General features: G+C 38.9%; 1 protein-coding gene across 5 annotated transcripts in view; it reads right to left on the bottom strand.

Moving 5' to 3' along the window:
• Nucleotides 1-18,485, bottom strand: part of itprid2 (ITPR interacting domain containing 2) — a 52,557-nt gene extending 34,072 nt beyond the window's left edge. For 4 of the 5 annotated variants that reach the window (XM_080903430.1, XM_080903432.1, XM_080903433.1 and 1 more), the window contains exons 1-6: nucleotides 18,362-18,485; nucleotides 6,963-7,082; nucleotides 6,324-6,461; nucleotides 5,354-5,399; nucleotides 2,069-2,118; nucleotides 1,774-1,827 (exon numbers count right to left, since the gene is read on the bottom strand). In XM_080903430.1, the coding sequence (XP_080759556.1) occupies nucleotides 1,774-1,827; nucleotides 2,069-2,118; nucleotides 5,354-5,399; nucleotides 6,324-6,461; nucleotides 6,963-7,005 (331 nt within the window). In that variant the 5' untranslated portion in view covers nucleotides 7,006-7,082; nucleotides 18,362-18,485. Of the gene's footprint in view, nucleotides 1-1,773; nucleotides 1,828-2,068; nucleotides 2,119-5,353; nucleotides 5,400-6,323; nucleotides 6,462-6,962; nucleotides 7,083-18,160; nucleotides 18,321-18,361 lie in introns of those variants that run through there. The other variant, XM_080903431.1, reaches the window with a different exon arrangement.
• Nucleotides 18,486-18,826: the final 341 nt, after the last annotated feature.

Here is an 18,826-nt window from a genome sequence, read left to right as displayed (position 1 = left end):
ACATTTCCACCACCATGCTTGACAGTTAGTATGATATGTTGTGTTTGGTTTACATTTAACATTATAGCCATACATTTCCACTTTGGTCTCATCTGTCCAAAGGACATTGTTCCAGAAGTCTTGTAGTTTGTTAAGATGCAGCTTTCCAAACCTAAACTGTGCTGCCGTGTTCTTTTTAAAGAGAAGAGGCCAAGCCAACTTGTTCCTTCTTAGAAATTTCATAGTCATGATGTCAATTAAGATTTAACATGCCAATAGGTTGCAACACTCTGCTAACACAACCTCTGAATAACTTCTGCTTTTACAGAGGTGCTCACATTTGCTGATGATCAACTAATCGAATGTATCTGAGTAGCAGCACCTGGCTCCTACTTACCTCTTATTTCCTATAGAAGCATAATGGTGCACTTAGTTTTTTCAGAAAGTTTTTTTTTTTTCAGTTCTCTACAATGCGCTTTGTAATAGTTTGCTGATCGTTATAGGTCATTGTTTATCCTTCTAAAAGTTGGTTTTGGACTACTGAAGTTTGTATCCAAATTTCTCTCATGACCAAGCACAAAATAACTCATACTATGTTGATGACACTACACTTTACCTCCATTTAGTTTCCTTACACAGACTTTCCACTGACAGATCCGTAATGGGAAAAAAACCAAACCTCCCACACACACTAGATAAAACTCTCAATGGACATAGACCGTGTCTATGTATTTGTGGCTTGTACACTACACAATGCAACACATTACATGATGACTGCATGACCCAAAAATTGATTCCATTGAACTAACTGAAAGTGTTGGGATAACTAGAGGGTGTTCAAAATATCAACTATTCACTTCTCAGCTCAGTAGTGATTTAGGAGCGAGATGCAACAAATCTGTTCCTGACTACAACTCATCCAAATCTAAATAACCTGGTGTCCGCTGCCTCTGTGTATGGAGTCACAGAAAACTGAGAACTAAATCCAGTTCATAAAGCCTCTAAAGACAACTATGTCATTCAGCAAAGTACTACAATTCAGAAGCTTTGTTTTTAGGCTTTGGTATCATAGATTTGAGGTGCTTTTGCCTGTCCAAATAATAGTAAACCAGATCAGACCAGAGCAACCCTTAGTGGTAATATGAGTAATTCAACTCAGGATTACGCAATTTCCTAATCAGCAGTAATCCAAGCCAGGGAATCTGGAAGCATATATCGATTTTTCCTGAAGTGACCAATGATAACTTCACATAACATTTTATAAAAGCTTTTGTAATGTTTTTTTTTTCCACAGAAGTCAAAAATGAACCACAGATGTGGTTAGAACAGAATCCAGTTTCCATCAGGTCAGAGTCAAGAACTACAGGGAGATAACAGGAAAAAAAACAACAAAAACAAAAACACAACAACTTTATTTAAACACTCCAGGAAACCAGAAGGATTTTTTCCTGGACCCTTGGCAGGCTAGCCAATGTAGGACTTCATATTATTGAACAGTAACTATGACCATTAGGATTCTGTTTGCATTAGAATTATACAAAATAAATATATTCCTGGCAACAGAAGTTTGACATCAGTCTTGATTAGTTTTCTTAACTTATGGACCATTAAGGTTTTGCGTTGGGGGCAGCTCTGCTATTATCAGCTTTCAAACTCGGGCGGAGAACACGTTACCAAAATGTCAGTGTTTCTATTTTTAATATGCCATTTAAATCAGGATTCAATTACACAATTAGCAGAAAATGGAGGGAAACCGTTAACAATGAGAAGAAATTGTAAATCTTGCGAACTGACCTTCAGCCCCCAGTGAAAGGTCATCTTCAAAGCTGCAGCCGTTCTTCAGAGGCCCTGTTCTCACACACACACACACACACACACACACACACACACACACACACACACACACACACACGGCGTGAAATGTCGTCAGTGACAACAGTGCTAAACGAAAACAAATTCAGATTTGATAGTTGTAATGACGCGGCAAATATATTCTGATGCAATAAAGTCTAGAGAGTAGAGGAGCTGTCGCCATCACAAGTTTGACGTTCTCACTGTGCTGCACATAAACAACAAAAATATGGATTACCTCTGCTTGGAGAAGCACTCTGGTCATCTAGAGAGGCTCCAAGGGGAGTTCTGGAAAACAGAGAGATGAGTGAAATAAACTGAACACGCACACAAAATCCAACATCAGCCACCAGTTAGGTGTGCTGCGATTAACATGCACTAAAAAGGAAATAAGAAAGTAGCATGATGTATCGATCCACATGCTCTCTCTCTATTGGTAGTCTGTGTGCAGATTTGTACTGTGTGGCTGAAGCCACCTACCCTTAGACTACATCGTAGTAAATTCAAGACAAATCCAAGGTTAAATACCCATCTCACAAATATCCTAGATAACTGATAATAATGCTGTATGCCTTTGTATAGCAAGATATTTCCTAACTTGAGCGAGCGAACTGGCTGCTTGTCTGAGGCTGAGTGCCAACTTTAAGATCTCTCAAGTCAGTAGTAGTCAGTAGTCTGGGTAACCCAGACTAACTGGCAGTCAAATAAAGGCCAATATTTCCAGTCTAAGTCAGGTCAAGATACTTATTCTGGTCAATCACATCCTATACCAATTATTCTAGGGTAAATTCTGGTTTTAGAAGCTTTCGCGGTTGTACTGACAAGACTAGTTGCTCCAGGCTAACTGGCTGACAGATTAGGCTAGTTGACAGTAGTACTGAGGTAGCGGGTCTGAGCTGCTGTCTGCAGCAGGATGCTGGAGAGACTGTGCTGTTACACAACCTGCAGCTTTTATCAATGGCACAAGTTCATGGCACCAAATAAAACACACACACACACACACACACACACACACACACACACGGACAATTGTGTAATAGTGCGCAGTCGCAGTGTTTACTATTCCTCCCACTTGCCAAAATCAGCCATGTTGGCCCCAAGTCCCTACCCTGCGACTGTAGCTATAGTAACCTGCTTGCCATGTTACCACGGTGCCGTGTCATGCTGTAGACGTTTCTGAGTGACAGCGGTTAAAACTGTGCTTGTGTGATAACAATGTTGACTCAGCAGGAGGAACCCCTCCTCTGTTTGCTCTTTCTTTTTCTGCTTTTCTTTCCGTCTTCTGTCAGCTTCTTCCTGCATCTTTCTCTCCTTACTCCACTTCAGCCGCTCTGTGCACCCTATCTCTGGGCGTGGGTCTGCTGTCTTTGTCTGTGTTTGTTCCCTGTGGTTCTGTGTGTTCTATGTCTAGGCGTTGGCTGCGCTTCGGCGCTACGTCAGCAGCTGATAAAAACACCTTTAAACACACACCTCTAGACATCAGAAAACCATATCAATAACCCACCAAGCGACAAAACCAGTTAGCAAGCGTTTAACTCATGAGTCAGGCTCTAAAAGACCATAGCTCCAGCTGTTCATATTTACATTAATGACTATGTTAATCTTTCTGTACCCTCACACTGATTGTCTTATCCTTTTGATTGTAGTTAATTATTTCAGCAAAGCTTTTATCTCAAGCATCTTAGATGCACTTTATTAAAGTGCTCAAATGCCCATTTCCCAATCTTTGATTCTAAAATAATATTAAGACATATTTGTGTTCTTTAATATAGTGACAAAAACTAGGGTGATTCCCATTCCCATTTAAATAATCCCATAATCAAACAACCCTCAGCACTCATTAACTTAATTTTACTGTAATGCATGGCCTAATTAAATTCAGTAATTATCAGTCATATTTTGACTTGCATTCAAATTCATAATTCATGTATTTTTACTGTAAGTACAGGCATGAAAAAGCTTTGTGAACTATCCAGAACTTGCAAAAGTTAACAGCATGTCATGTCCGAGCCTTCAGCATCCCATATGTGGGTCTTTTTACCTGGCTAAATCACCATGGGAACTTGGTGAGCACACAATCTGTTTGGGGATTGTTTTAGTTACAATATCCTTTAAGTGCAATACAAATGCTGTGCGGAAGGAAAACATTTTATATGTGGTCAAATGTAGCCCAGCTGTATATTTAGAGCAGCACAAACTGCATCGTCACTGGAATTTTCTTGCATTCAGATTGTTATGTTTGGTGCTAATCAGCTGCCAGGTATCTTATACAGATTGTGATAAGAACATACAGAAAAATATCTATTCAGTCAGTAAATTAATCTCACTTTCATTGGGCAACAAACCAAAAGTGATTTCCACGTTTCTGTTACTGTTTAAACATCCTTTAATTCTGAATAACCTTTAATGTGCCTGCAGTTTAAAGTTTCAGCGCTCAGATACGCAGAATCAATCCCCCTTTCAAGTAAGTGTGCAAACACACTTAAGCAGATAGCCTGGGTTAACAAAGAAAGTTGATAACCACCATCTTACTCGTAATCGCCAACTGAGGTTTTAGGTTTTGTCAAGCCAGCTAACGCAAAGAAAGCCCAGCTAATGTTGAACTTTCTTCATAGCATGCCCCTCAAAACTAGATTAGCACAGATGCACAGTTACTTTTAACCAGTCGAAGTGTCTGTACAGGTGAAGTTGTTTGTAGGAAAAATTAACAATGATAACGGCAATAAAACACAATCCAGTTTATATATAATGGAAACGTTTCCAATAATTTTTCCTGCAATGCCCCACTTCAGAAGCAGAAGAAAAAGCTCATAATGCCATAATTTTAATAAATCATTAACAATAAAAAAAAATAAAAATACAAGTGCAATTTTAGTCAAACAAAGCTTGGAAAACAATATCCACAAACTCTTGTTTATTTTCCCTAAAAATAAGAAAGAAAATGCTGTTTTTCTAAGCCTTTCAGCTTCAGGAAGTTACAGCACACAGTTCGGTTAGCTGACCACAGCATGAGCCAAAATGACCAAAAACTGCAAAGCACTCTGTTCTCCAATGTTTGCCTTTTCTCTTGTTTTGTATATATTCCTTTTGATTGCATCCATTTCTTTTATTTGTTATTTATTCCTGCTCTCTTGCCATTTATATTTTATTCCTGCACAGTTGAAGGAATTAAATTTCTTTGTAAATGTGCAATGACAATAAGGGGCTTTTCTACTCTATTCTATTCTATAGTGTATGTCCAAGGGACTCAAAGTGTTTTTCTAAAAAGAACTCACTACAACAAAAACAGAGAAGAGCACATTTTGGTCATTATGAAGAAAAATGTGAATAACATAATAAAGGACCTGTGGGATATGATACAAAGCAAACCTATTTTTTTAAAACTTCTTGCTTAAAAACATTCATTTTAAACTGGCATCATTAAATTATTGGACTGAATCATCTAGCATGTGTGCACTGCTTTAGCACGTGAGACATTTACTGAAAACAGGATATTTAATCAGGTGGTGAATGAATACTGTACCTGCAGTCATTCAGCCAGCTGGCGATCTTGTTGTTAGGAACTTGTCCTAGTAGAAAGAAACGAGTATGTTAAAGCAATAAAACAGCGCGTGCTGTACTGTGCAGTGATTACAACATGCTATAAAACTATTATAGTGGTGCCAGACATCAGGATATGTCAACATTACAGTAATTTGGTCTGCAGTTTGTGTTTCCACTGTTTTAGATGTAAGTGGTCCACGTCCAACTTTTCTTCACAATGCTCTGACCACAAATAATGATTCATTTTATGGTTTCCCTAACTTTACATTTTACATGTATAATGATTAAATGTCACATTATTTTAAATGTGGGCAAAAGTGCATAAAAAGTAATCCCTGTGGCCCAAAACTTTGGTGCTTTACACTCTAAATAATATGTTTTGCTGTGTTTGTTTTTTTGCAATAAGAAGGCAATCAGGCTTTTTTATATGCCTGTAAAGTGATTTGATGGTTACACTTATTAGGGCTACAAACCAAAACCTGTGAAACACAACACACACCCGACAATACTTACTGAATGAGAATTCATTTCACTTTGATCTTCTGACAAATTAAAGTGATCTCCACGTCTCCTTTAGACTGTAGGACAGTAAGGTGTTTAAATGTATCCAGTTAAAAGCTGCAAAAAGACCTTGAATCCAACAGAAATCTATGGATAGAAGTCTTTGGGAAAAGTCTTTGGCTTTCTATCCTGACCTCTGCAGACGTTATTCCTGCTTTTTTCCGGCTCAGTCACATTTTGTGTCATCTCGAATAAGAATTTGGGTTTAATCTGTAACTCTCAGTCACACCATGTTTTAGAACAGAGGCTTATCTATAACCTTTTCTATTTCAAAGGTTCATAAACAAATAAAAGCATATCATTAAGTCAGCAAATGTAAAACCTTGGATACACGGGTATTTTAGGTAAAGTATTTAGCAAAAGAGGCTAAACAGTTAAGTTCAACTAACCCTGTGCTGTGGGTCCCTGTGTGTTCCCATTACTCTGGCTCGGCTGGGGCTCCTGGGGACCAAAGAGGTGTTCTGAGTTTGAATCTTGCCAGACGGATTCTCTGGTTTTGGCCCAGGCCTGACGCCTTGATGTGGAATCTACGGATCAATCAAGCATACCGTCTGTCAACATGATGGCTATTAAAAGGTTGTTAAACCAGAATTACTCACAAATGTGCGTGAACGGTTCTATAACTATATTTTCAAATTGTCAACAGTACCACATTTGTAAGAGTGTAACGGAGTCTCTGAATGCAAAGTAAGACTTGCAAATGTGTCCAGTAATCTGAAAATCTGCTTTCAAAATCAGTGTGTGTTATCAGATGACATATTTGTAAATATGTCTAGATTTTCAGCACACTTTTTATCCATTTATTTTAGCATTTTGTTCAACTACTAAGTGATCCCCTTAACTAATTAGTTCAAATGTTTATTTATTTTGGAGGTAAGATAAAAAAAAATTTATTCACCTCTAACCAATTTGAAATGATTTATTATTATTGCTTGTTATTTCAAGCGTTTAATTGATAGTCCAGTATTTCAGCTGCTTTCCCCATTATTACAGTATATTCATTCTGAATCTAAAGAAAGGTGACGAACCTAGACCAGCACTGACTTCCATTGCCAGAGCTCCACTCTCCATTTCTCTGGTTGGTTTGATGCGGTCAGTCAAAGAAGACTGACGACTTTACAGCAACATCAGCAAAAGACAACATTCACCTGCAAACACAGAAGAACACTTTTATATTTAATATGCACTTAACTCGTTCACTGCCATTGACGTCTATAGATGTCAATTATGTTTTCAATGGGAGGGGCTAGAATACAACCTCGGGCAGCTTGTCAGTGAACATCAGACTGCTTGAAATGTATTTTTCACAAAAAGCTCGTTTTCTCCCTTTTTTTGGTCAAAACAGGCATTTTTGGTGGAACCCACCCCTCTTCTACAGCTGATTACTAAAGAACGGAAAATGGTAGAAACAAGCTTTTTTTTTTGGATGGAAGAAGAGAGTCTGTTCTTCATTTTGGTAGGTTCAGCATTTATGTGATCATAACACACAGTTTTCTGTGGCTCTTCAAAAATGAGTAAAAATGCTCAAAAACCCTGGCAGTGAATGAGTTAAAACATGAATACGAATCGTTGAAAACAAAGCAACTATATAAAGAAAAGATGAATGATGTTAGTAGATAAAGGATCTGAATCACTAGTACAACTATCACTTTTGGACAGTATAAAGCACGTGTACACACAGATACTAATCCTGATTTGGTGTCAATAGGAAACAAGGGACAAGTCTCAGCAAACATCTACATCTATAAAACTAAATGGCATCATTACATCACAAAATTTGTTGTAAACTCCTAGCACGTAGCAAACAACGGTGTAGTTTAACAACAATTCTTACCTTTACTGGTTACATTTGGTCTTTGTGACTGAAATGTTAAAACTCTTATGCAAACACAAGTGACTTTGCATCTTTACTTTAATGTGCTTCCTGATAATTACTATTTGTGCAGTAAAGACCAGTTCTGGAGGAGTAAAGTTGCTTTGTAGTTAGATGAGAAGAAGAGAAGTGGCCTTTATTATTGATGAACAAGTTATCCACACTGAGACCAGCTGAGCTGAGACACACACCCACACACGCACACGTCTAAGCAGCAGAGATGCAGTGCTGACGCAGTGCAATAGTGCACTTTTTTTTTTATTCCAAGAGAGAAAATATAATATTCACAGTTAGCTTAATTGGTTGAAACTGAGTTTTCAGGGTATTAACTTTGGTTAAGAAAGAAAAAATGAGAAGTTAAAGCTGTTATCATGATATTTAGGGCCCATGCAAAAATCTACTGTCAGGGTTCACCAAAGAAGTGTAGTGTCAGTTCTGCTGACACAGGGCAAACTAATGTGATGATTCATCTGCAAAAATGTACCCAGAGGTGTAAAAAGTTCTTTGGGTGATCTACTGACTCTCTTTCAAAAATGATGAGGGACTGAGGGATTGAGTTACTTCCTAACAAAAATGATACAGTATGAAGAGAAATGAGAGGACACTGAAAAAGAATCAATATGATTTTCTATAAGGGAAATTGCAGGGACAGGGATTGCAGGAAATGGTGAGGACTGAGATTCCATCAGAGCACAGAATTTACCCAGAGCAGCTCCTCTGCACTTAACAGCCAACGCATACAAAGTGTAGAAGAACACCAGACGTTATTTGCCATGGGAGCCCAAGTCGTTTGTCTGTTAATCAAGGTAAGTTACTGCGCTAGGATGTGTAAATGGGTGCATCCGTCTGTTTTTTTCCTGCAAGCAGTGTGAGGCTGCTTGTATTTATTAAAGTCTGACACACTAACACAATCAAATTAACAGCTGCATTTTGACAGACATTTGAATATGGTATACAGTGGGGCAAAAAAGTATTTAGTCAGCCACCGATTGTCATCATTTTAGGTGGGGGAAATTGCACAGAGGTCAGTAATTTGCACCAGAGGTACACTTCAACTGTGAGAGACAGAATGTGAAAAAAAAAAAATCCATGAATCCACATGGTAGGATTTGTAAAGAATTTATTCGTAAATCAGGGTGGAAAATAAGTATTTGGTCAATAACAAAAATACAACTCAATACTTTGTAACATAACCTTTGTTGGCAATAACAGAGGTCAAACGTTTACTATAGGTCTTTACCAGGTTTGCACACACAGTAGCTGGTATTTTGGCCCATTCCTCCATGCAGATCTTCTCGAGAGCAGTGATGTTTTGGGGCTGTCGCCGAGCAACACGGACTTTCAACTCCCGCCACAGATTTTCTATGGGGTTGAGGTCTGGAGACTGGCTAGGCCACTCCAGGACTTTCAAATGCTTCTTACGGAGCCACTCCTTTGTTGCCCGGGCGGTGTGTTTTGGATCATTGTCATGTTGGAAGACCCAGCCTCGTTTCATCTTCAAAGTTCTCACTGATGGAAGGAGGTTTTGGCTCAAAATCTCACGATACATGGCCCCATTCATTCTGTCCTTAACACAGATCAGTCGTCCTGTCCCCTTGGCAGAAAAACAGCCCCATAGCATGATGTTTCCACCCCCATGCTTCACAGTAGGTATGGTGTTCTTGGGATGCAACTCAGTATTCTTCTTCCTCCAAACACGACGAGTTGAGTTTATACCAAAAAGCTCTACTTTGGTTTCATCTGACCACATGACATTCTCCCAATCCTCTGCTGTATCATCCATGTGCTCTCTGGCAAACTTCAGACGGGCCTGGACATGCACTGGCTTCAGCAGCGGAACACGTCTGGCACTGCGGGATTTGATTCCCTGCCGTTGTAGTGTGTTACTGATGGTGACCTTTGTTACTTTGGTCCCAGCTCTCTGCAGGTCATTCACCAGGTCCCCCCGTGTGGTTCTGGGATCTTTGCTCACCGTTCTCATGATCATTTTGACCCCACGGGATGAGATCTTGCGTGGAGCCCCAGATCGAGGGAGATTATCAGTGGTCTTGTATGTCTTCCATTTTCTGATGATTGCTCCCACAGTTGATTTTTTCACACCAAGCTGCTTGCCTATTGTAGATTCACTCTTCCCAGTCTGGTGCAGGTCTACAATACTTTTCCTGGTGTCCTTCGAAAGCTCTTTGGTCTTGGCCATGGCGGAGTTTGGAGTCTGACTGTTTGAGGCTGTGGACAGTAGGGGTGCAACGATATTCGTATCGATATTGAACCGTTCGATACAGTGCTTTCGGTTCGGTACGCATATGTATCGAACAATGCAACATTTGTAATTTATTTGATCAACTTTCCTTCTGACGATGCTGTCTGTGTTGAGCGCTCAGTGAATCTGCGTTTGACTACTCCGCCTAGGCTGCACTGTCGAGCGCAGATCCACTGAGCGCTCAACACAGACAGCATAGTCAGAAGGAAGAGCACAGGGCAAGCTAGCAAGACAGAAGTTAAGCTCTCCAGATCTGGCGTTTGGAATTATTTTGGTTTTCATGTGACGTATGACCCTGAAGGTAAGCGAGTCATGGACTAAAGTAAAACAGTATGTTGGATGTGCCATGCAATGCTCAATTACATGGGTGGGAGCTAGTGTGTTAGCGCAGTTAGCTCGTTAACGTGTTGGCTGTCTAGCCCCATGCACGGGGCGATCGGCGGTAGCTCGTTAACGGAGATTTGCCGTGTTGTGGCGTTAAGGTCATTTCAACGAGATTAACCTGAAAGCACTAGTGGGAACACAACGAATATGACTGCACATTTACACCGACATCATCCTAGTGCAAAGACAAAAACAACAAGCATGCTACTAACTTTAGCCGAGTCATTTAGACAGCTGTTAGCACATGATTCTCCTTATGCTGCTGAGAATATAGCCCAGAAGAAGCGGATAGTATAGCTTTTATTTTGGAAAGAGCCATTTCTCTGTAATAAACTCTCTTTTCCAAAGATGAGTGATTCCTCAATCAGATACAGGGCTTGCAATATCGCTAGCCCGACGTCCTGGGGCTAGCGATTTTTTTCAGTCGGGCTACCAAAATCTATCTCTTCCCTGCCCGTCGGGCTATTGTAGGAAGGAAAAATATATGTCAATGCTTTTGCATTCTTTCAGAAATGTAGCTGGGTAATTATGTCATTAGCATCGGTGAGCCACTGTCAATATGTGACATATTGAAATCGCGTTTGAATTTGCGCTTGTTTCTTTGCTTTCACTTTGCAATCGTGCGAACTGTGTATAGAGAGCGACAGCACTGATCTGTGAGTGATGATCATTTGTGCACCAATTCCTCTGACATAGTCTTATTAATCGTTAGCTCACTATGCAAACATGACAAGTGAAATCTCCCGCAGCAAGCTTAAACATGTGAGAGGTTGATCGCGCAGAGAATCACTGAGCTTATGTGAGTGCGTAAAAGCAGGAGGATATATATTTCATTTCTTCTGAGCCAAATAAGACAGGTCAGGGTGAAGAAGTGACAGCCAAAGAAAAGCTTACCACAAAACGGAGAAGTTATGACAAATCAGACTAGAAGGCAAAAAGAAAGTGCAGCTTTATGGTTTCATGGACAAAAGAATTTCTGTGGCTGCAATATGACGAGCTAAATAACCAGGGCTGCACATAAGTGGTCCGCAGGTGCGCATTCGCTGTCAAAATAAAAAACACGCACAAGGGTTAGGGTTAAATTTAAAAACTGTACTTTTGAGTTAAAATATATATTTATAATTTTAATAAATGACAAATTAAAAAGGCATGAACATTTTTTTGTATCGAAAAAATATCGAACCGTGACACCAAAGTATCGAACCGAACCGAACCGTGAATTTTGTGTATCGTTGCACCCCTAGTGGACAGGTGTCTTTTATACAGATGATGAGTTCAAACAGGTGCCATTCATACAGGTAACGAGTGGGGGACAGAAAAGCGTCTTACAGAAGACGTTACAGGTCTGTGAGAGCCAGAGATTTTCCTTGTTTGAGGTGACCAAATACTTATTTTCCACCCTAATTTACGAATAAATTCTTTACAAATCCTACCATGTGGATTCATGGATTTTTTTTTTCACATTCTGTCTCTCACAGTTGAAGTGTACCTCTGGTGCAAATTACTGACCTCTGTCATCATTTTAAGTGGGGGAACTTGCACAATCGGTGGCTGACTAAATACTCTTTTGCCCCACTGTATGTGCACTGTTACAAGAATATTTTTGTTCTATTGCTTTCTATTAATTTATATAATTTTAAGTTAAGCAGGACAGAGTTCTTTTAAAGAAAGATTTACTTATATTCTCAAAAGTTAAGCATGACAGGCTTCTGTTTAAGAAAGAGACCTGTTTTACTGTGTTAATGTTGTCATTTTGAGCTAAAAATAAATGGCTAAATGATCATTTGTTTCCCATATGGTCATATCACAAAGAATATGCATCTGCTTAAATCAAATTCAAGTCAAATGGTTAAAAAATAATTTCACACACAAAAAAAAGAGCTACCACACTGGGAAGGGTGAAGACAACTGGGTTGCCCGGCCCTGGCCACGATGTGTCCCTTATTTATTTTTCAGGGAGTTGGCAACCCTAGAAGAGATATAAGACGAAAGATCACAGCTTTGAGCCATCCACCTGTTACAGTTTCCCACTCGGTTGCAAATAAATGAAGAGTTCAACTGGCACAAATCCCTCAACCAACTACTTTTCAGTAGTAAAACAGACATTGCACCTCGTTGAATCAAAAAAAAAAAAAAAAAAGCCAAAAGAGGGTTTTCCTATTAAGTATTAGTAAATCTGTCCTGTTATTTAAGCATTTGACCTCATTACATGTGTATTTGTAGGATTTTCCTTTTCAGAGCTCATAAACACCCTGAAAGACAATCAAAACCTTTTTAAAGTGAGTCAATGGATTTGCAAGTTTAAGAGTTTTAGTCCAATTACAGAAATGAGCACAAGTGAAGATATGCAGCTGTGCAACAACACAAATGATTTTCATTGAGTTTGTAGATCTGAGAAGAAAACAATTTAAAAAATAAAATCTGTTAAAATGCTGCAGTTACTGGGACCCAACAATCAAAAGCATCTTAGATTAATATATGAATTTCTTAATGTATAATACTGACTTTGATAAACACCTAGCATTACATGGCATACAAAAAAAGAAAAAACAACAATGTGCACATGACACAGTTACTGTTCTACCTCAATACACGGCAGATTGGTATCTGATGGCAAATAATGTTTTGTGTTTTGTGCATACCGTACAGGTCAACTGTAACACAGATTTCAGGTTTGCAATAAAGACAGCTGCGGGAATCCTGCCGCCACACCAGCTGTCACATGACTTTAACTCTGTGAAAAGTTGCAGAATTCAAAATTCACCAGAGAATATGTAAGGAAGACAAAAGCATCAACATTATGAGCGAGCAGGCAACTATCCTGCAGGAAAGCATTAAAAAGAGGGAGGCAAGACACATCCCAAGAGAAGAGAGCTGTAAGCAGTTAGTAAGAACTGATGAAGATGATCGGACTGGTGACTATAAAAGTTTTTAAGCTCAGTTAAATAAATTCAACTTGCCAATGTGGTGAAATAGCCTTAGAAACAATTACAAATCCAAAAGTACATGTGACTGCGCACACTCAAACACTTCTTAAACAAATAGGAGTCAAACCCAAACAGCGAGTCAAAACGGATGTTGTAAAATTCTCTTTTAGTTGATTAGATCATTATCAAGCAAAATGAACACACACCGATTGTTTCTGTACTCTATGGTGCCACTTAAAAGTCACACAATAATTTGATTAAGAAGTAGACTGAATGCAGGAGTCGCTCTGGAGTTGATGTTTTGTCTACTAAAAATATATGGATGTGTGTATAGGTGGACCCGGGCCTTTCATTTTCCATTCCACGTTAGAGCAGAATCCAAAGCAAGTATGAAAATAAAACTATGCAAATTTAACTTTTCTGTGTGACACTTTGTTTTCACTTTTTGCAGCTATGTAACTATTAATATTAAAATGACCCTATAACATTTCAGCTTTTAGCCATTTCTACATGAAGGAATGGGTGAAAAACGTGACTTGCACAGCAGAATATTACATTTCTTAAAACGCTGTTTTAAAAGCTTCCAGACAATAAAGAACTAAACACATTAAAACTCTGGGTGCCAATTTAGTTGTGTTGTAAATCTTAAGGTCTTCACTAAGTGCTTTATTTGTTAGCTAGCCTACTTAGCAAAACAGCTATAACACCCAGAATGCTAACAGGCAGGTGTGCAGTTTGCTAGCAATGTGGCTAATCATCAACATAGGCAAGTTAATGAACAGCTACCTCTACATTTCACAGTAAATAATACAGCTTCAAAAGGAATTTACTGACTTTCAGAATGTAACTGCATGGTATATGTATCCTGCTGCGCAGCTATTCATTTTTTATTCCAAATACTGACCTGACTTTACTTACAAGAGCCGAGTATTCACAATTTTAACACCTAGGACTAAATTTCTAACAGTTCTTGTGCTGAGTCACTTTTACTGATAAAGTCCACTGTGTAAAAAGTTACCCACTAAAAACTAAAGCTCTGAGGTAAAAGTCAAATAGTGCTCATGGAGTTATTGAAGGGAGGAGGAGAGTGATGGAGAGGAAGAGGCAGAAGCCTGGAGGAGCATGAAGCCAAATCTAAAAGAGAACGTGTGAAACAGGAAACGAGTGTTTAGAATGAAGAACAGAACAACTTCCTGTCCGAGAGAGAGACAGACGGAGAGAGAAAGAAAGATGAGGGGTGAGCGAGGGACAACTATTTTTAGAATGCTCTTGTAAATGCAAAACAAAGTGGACAATCTGAAAACAGCTGCAAGCACACAGACAGCACAGACAGAATGAATCAGCTGCTTTAAAACACATCAGTGACACAGCAAGAGTGACACAGGAGCAGTGGCTAGCAGGTCAACCACTCTTCATCCTCCAAGTCATCTTTAACTCAGAGTGCCCTCAGTTCCTCATAATTTAAAGAAGGTCATGAAGAAATTTTAGCGTTGCCCTTTAGAGATAACAGCAGTCATTACAGAATTCAGCTTTGACATTCGCAACACTTCCAGCGACAGGCTCTTTTGAATTAAGACTTTTCTGCAAATATAAAACAATTCCATTTAAAACTCAAGACAAGCTGATGCTGTGGTCACAGAGCTTCCATTAAAGCAAGTCATACATCAGACTGAACCAGCAGAGCAGGAGTTACTGTTGGCCTAAGCCTGCAGCAGCATTTATGAAGCTCCGTCAAGTCAACAATGCAGTGATCATGACAAAAAAAAAAAAACTAGTAAATGCTGATGCAGGAGTGTGAAGTCTACATTTTCATACACCGCATGTTGACACTTAAGATGCAGAGAAAAGGACTCTGCATCCAATTTGGAATATTAATCACTAAACACAATTTTCTACCTAGAAATGCCAACGTTTTAAAGATTCCAATATCTGACATGGTTAATTAATAAAAACTGAAATGTTTCAAAACGCTTACTTTTCCTCATATGAGAGGTTATTTAGTTGGTCCACAGTCTTAAACAAGCCATTGTAGCTCTAAGAGTCACAGCATTTTCCTCATATGACCATATTTGAAATATCGGCTCTCTGTGACATCATACAGATCCAGGAGCAGAAAAAAAAAAGGCCACACATAAGCAAAGGAGGTCAACCAGCGCACACCTCACGCTTATAGACAAAAGACGATCGAGAGTTTGCATGATTGCCGCCTTTTGACGGTCTTCTTTTAAATCGCTGCTGATGACTGATTGTGAAACGTTTTTGTACGTTTTAGCATAGATTTTATATATAAACATCTTTGGCTTAACTCCATCTTTTCTTTTACCTTACAGATTGTTATTGTTGTCTTTAAGATATTCATTATACTGGAATCACACTGTATCTTATTTACATTTTGATGTCTTGACTGTCCCATCTGAATTTAGATGCAAATCCTTTTTATAATTTCCTCCCACCTTGTTTTTTTTTTTTTTTTTTTTTTTATTCCGTGTTTCTGTGAAGCCCTTTGTAACACTGGTTTCGAGAAGTGCCGTACAAAGAGATGTTATTGCTACTTATTAACATTTACACTTCATTTCTCCCTTTGTCCAAACTAAAGATTTTTTTGGTCAACACATAAAACAAAGAAAAGCAGAGGACGACCATAAGTGAGAATCATCTGGTCATTCTGCTTAAAAAACAGCATTATCAATTAATAACGAAATCATTCAAATGGCTTTATTTCAGCTCTATGTCGAGTTTAAATACGACACTTCTTTCGCATCTGCTTCACTGTTGAGAAGTGACTGCAGCGCAGATATTAATATCTAGTCTTCAAGATCTAGTTTTGAACAGGAATTTTATGTTTTAAAAAATGACTCAAGCACAGGAAAACTGTGAATGAGGAACTAATGAAATACTTAACACACTTAAAAATACTTTAAAAATATAATTAAGTTATTCTGGGATTTATTATCTCTATAATAAAAGTCATTTCAGTTAATATTATTTTAGGGTATTACAAGATCTGAGCTGGCCCTGGAAAAGGACGTTCTGGAAATCAAAACAATGCAGGCGACTGAATAATATACGTAAATTTATTATTGGAGAAAGGAAAAAAGACACATTTAGCTTTAAGAAATGACTCCTCTTTGAGTTGTATTACATTTCAGCAAGGGTAAATCTTGGTTGTCCAATAATCCGTTTAAAATATCAACTTTTTCTGGCTTTTCTGTTTTATCTGAAAGTAAACTAGTCATCTCTGAGAGAAGAGGATGACCCACTGACTGCAGGAATATCGGGCCTCAGTGTTAAGTTAACCTGTCGACTCTGACAGAAGCCAGACTCAGAGGTCGAACTGCAAAACGCAACACAAGCCTCCACTTTTTCCAGGATCGGCGTGGTCAGCGTACACGGCGTAATGATAACAGAAGCATTACTCTGTGGAACGCTCGTGAAGCATGTGAGGCGACAAATAAAGTCGCCATGTTCAAATTGACATATCTGTACAAGGGACAGTTGAGCACTTGGATTTCATAGACATATTCTGTAATTACTTCACTATATTTAACACTAGTTTTAATGCAAATTCAAATACTGAATACAAACTTCACAATAGTTTTAATATATACTTTTAAAAAATGATGACTGTGGTCATTTTCATGCAAAAATATCAAACATTTTATAAATCGGGGATTTACTGCTTGCCCTGAAATAGATTTACTGAATAATTTCAAGGTTTAATGCAGTGCAGGTGAGAAACTGCCATTTCTTACATGTTACCAAGCAATCGGTGAATGCATTTGGATATTAACCAGCAGCCTGACATTCAACAATGCAGAACCAGAACAGAAACCAGCTCCAACTTAACCACCTGAGTTGGAGCATAATGTGTTTAAACATGAATGCATCACTGCTAATAATAGCACGTCATACCGCCACAGGTACTTTGCCTGCTTTAGACATCTCTAGTTTTGGCACTTAAAAATCTTTTACTCAGGAAGCTTCCACCACTTGTAGCTTTGGTACTTTTACATAACTGTGAAAGCATTTCCATTTTCTAAACTAAATCACATATTTCAACCTGAAGAGCATGATGGTGAGGTTTGGTCTTTTCAACATTATTACTACTATTTGTTAATAAGTTACTATATTAGCCTGACCAACAGCATTTACAGTAATGTGGACATTTAAAAACACAAGATACATTTTTACAAACAAACCCTGAAGTTATTAACATTAAAATGATTATTAGTAGAAAAAGATAAGCTTGGTTTTTTTATATATTGCAAAAAAGTAAGTAGGTAAACCAAAGATCATTTTGGTTTAACTAAACAAAAAGGAACTTTTCATAGATAAGACTTCAACAAGGAGGCTGATGATCAGTTGGTAAACTTTTCTGCTGTGTCATGTCATAGTGAATTCTGTTATTTTGATTTTAGACTGATTGCATTTCCCAAGGTTCAAAAACACACCCGAAACTAAAACTTATTGATCAGCTCCCTGCAGGCTGACTAATAAAATCATCTGATGCTAAAGTTTCCTTCAGAAATGTAAGCCTGCATTCAGCTATGTGGATTAGGTACACCTTTAAGTGATCACAAACAGCAGCAGCAGCATTTCAGAGCCCGCAATTCACTGCACAGCCCGACAGCTTGTTAGTCAATAAGCATTTTTTAACACGCCACAGTTTGCAACACACGCACGCACGCACGCACAGATGAAGACCTATCTGTAACCCACTGAAGGGTCACTTTTCTTCAGATATGTGCGGTTTGAACACCATCCAACCGACTTTAAACTCACTTTTCAAGCCTGCGCAGCCTCTCTTCTAAATCGTCAGCAAACTTTCTTCTCCTGCTGTAAAATCAAGCCCCCTTTCTGATCCCGTTCACTCGTTCCTGCTCTGTTATGACACGAAGGACGGGGCTGACAGCAGCCTCACCAAAACTCTCAAACAGCCGCAGAGCAGTGGGCAGCGGCGCCGTGAGCGCCCCGGTCACTCACCTTCATGTTCCTCCGCAGTTTGCGCCTCAAATCCCAAAGTGTCAAAGTTGACCAAACTTTTCTAATAAACACTCCAACATTCCCGCTTCCGCTTCCTGAAACCTGCTGAAGCAGTGACAAGTAGCGTGCGAGGAGGAGGAGGACGGCGACGGGGAGGGCAGGAGGAAGGAGGTGTGTCCTCAGAAGGGTACGGCGGAGGAACAGCGACCCCTGCCGGACTCCCTTTTTCTTCACATATCCTAGCTTGTTGTCGTCTGGCTACTGTTGTCTTTAATATTTACTGACTGCACACATAATGTAATATCAGCTAGAATCCAGTGAGGTTACAAGAATCAAATGCCTTGTTTTTGAAGTACAAACACACACACACACACACACACACACATATATATATAAAAAATTATTTTTTAATTAAAAATATCCCCATTGCTTTCTCATATTTCTTGCTTTGCCCTCCAAAGTGTT

The sequence above is a fragment of the Rhamphochromis sp. 'chilingali' genome (assembly GCF_963969265.1).
Source record: "Rhamphochromis sp. 'chilingali' genome assembly, chromosome: 14".
NCBI classification, from domain to species: Eukaryota; Metazoa; Chordata; class Actinopteri; order Cichliformes; family Cichlidae; genus Rhamphochromis; species Rhamphochromis sp. 'chilingali'.
This window is presented reverse-complemented; position numbering and strand designations above follow the sequence as displayed.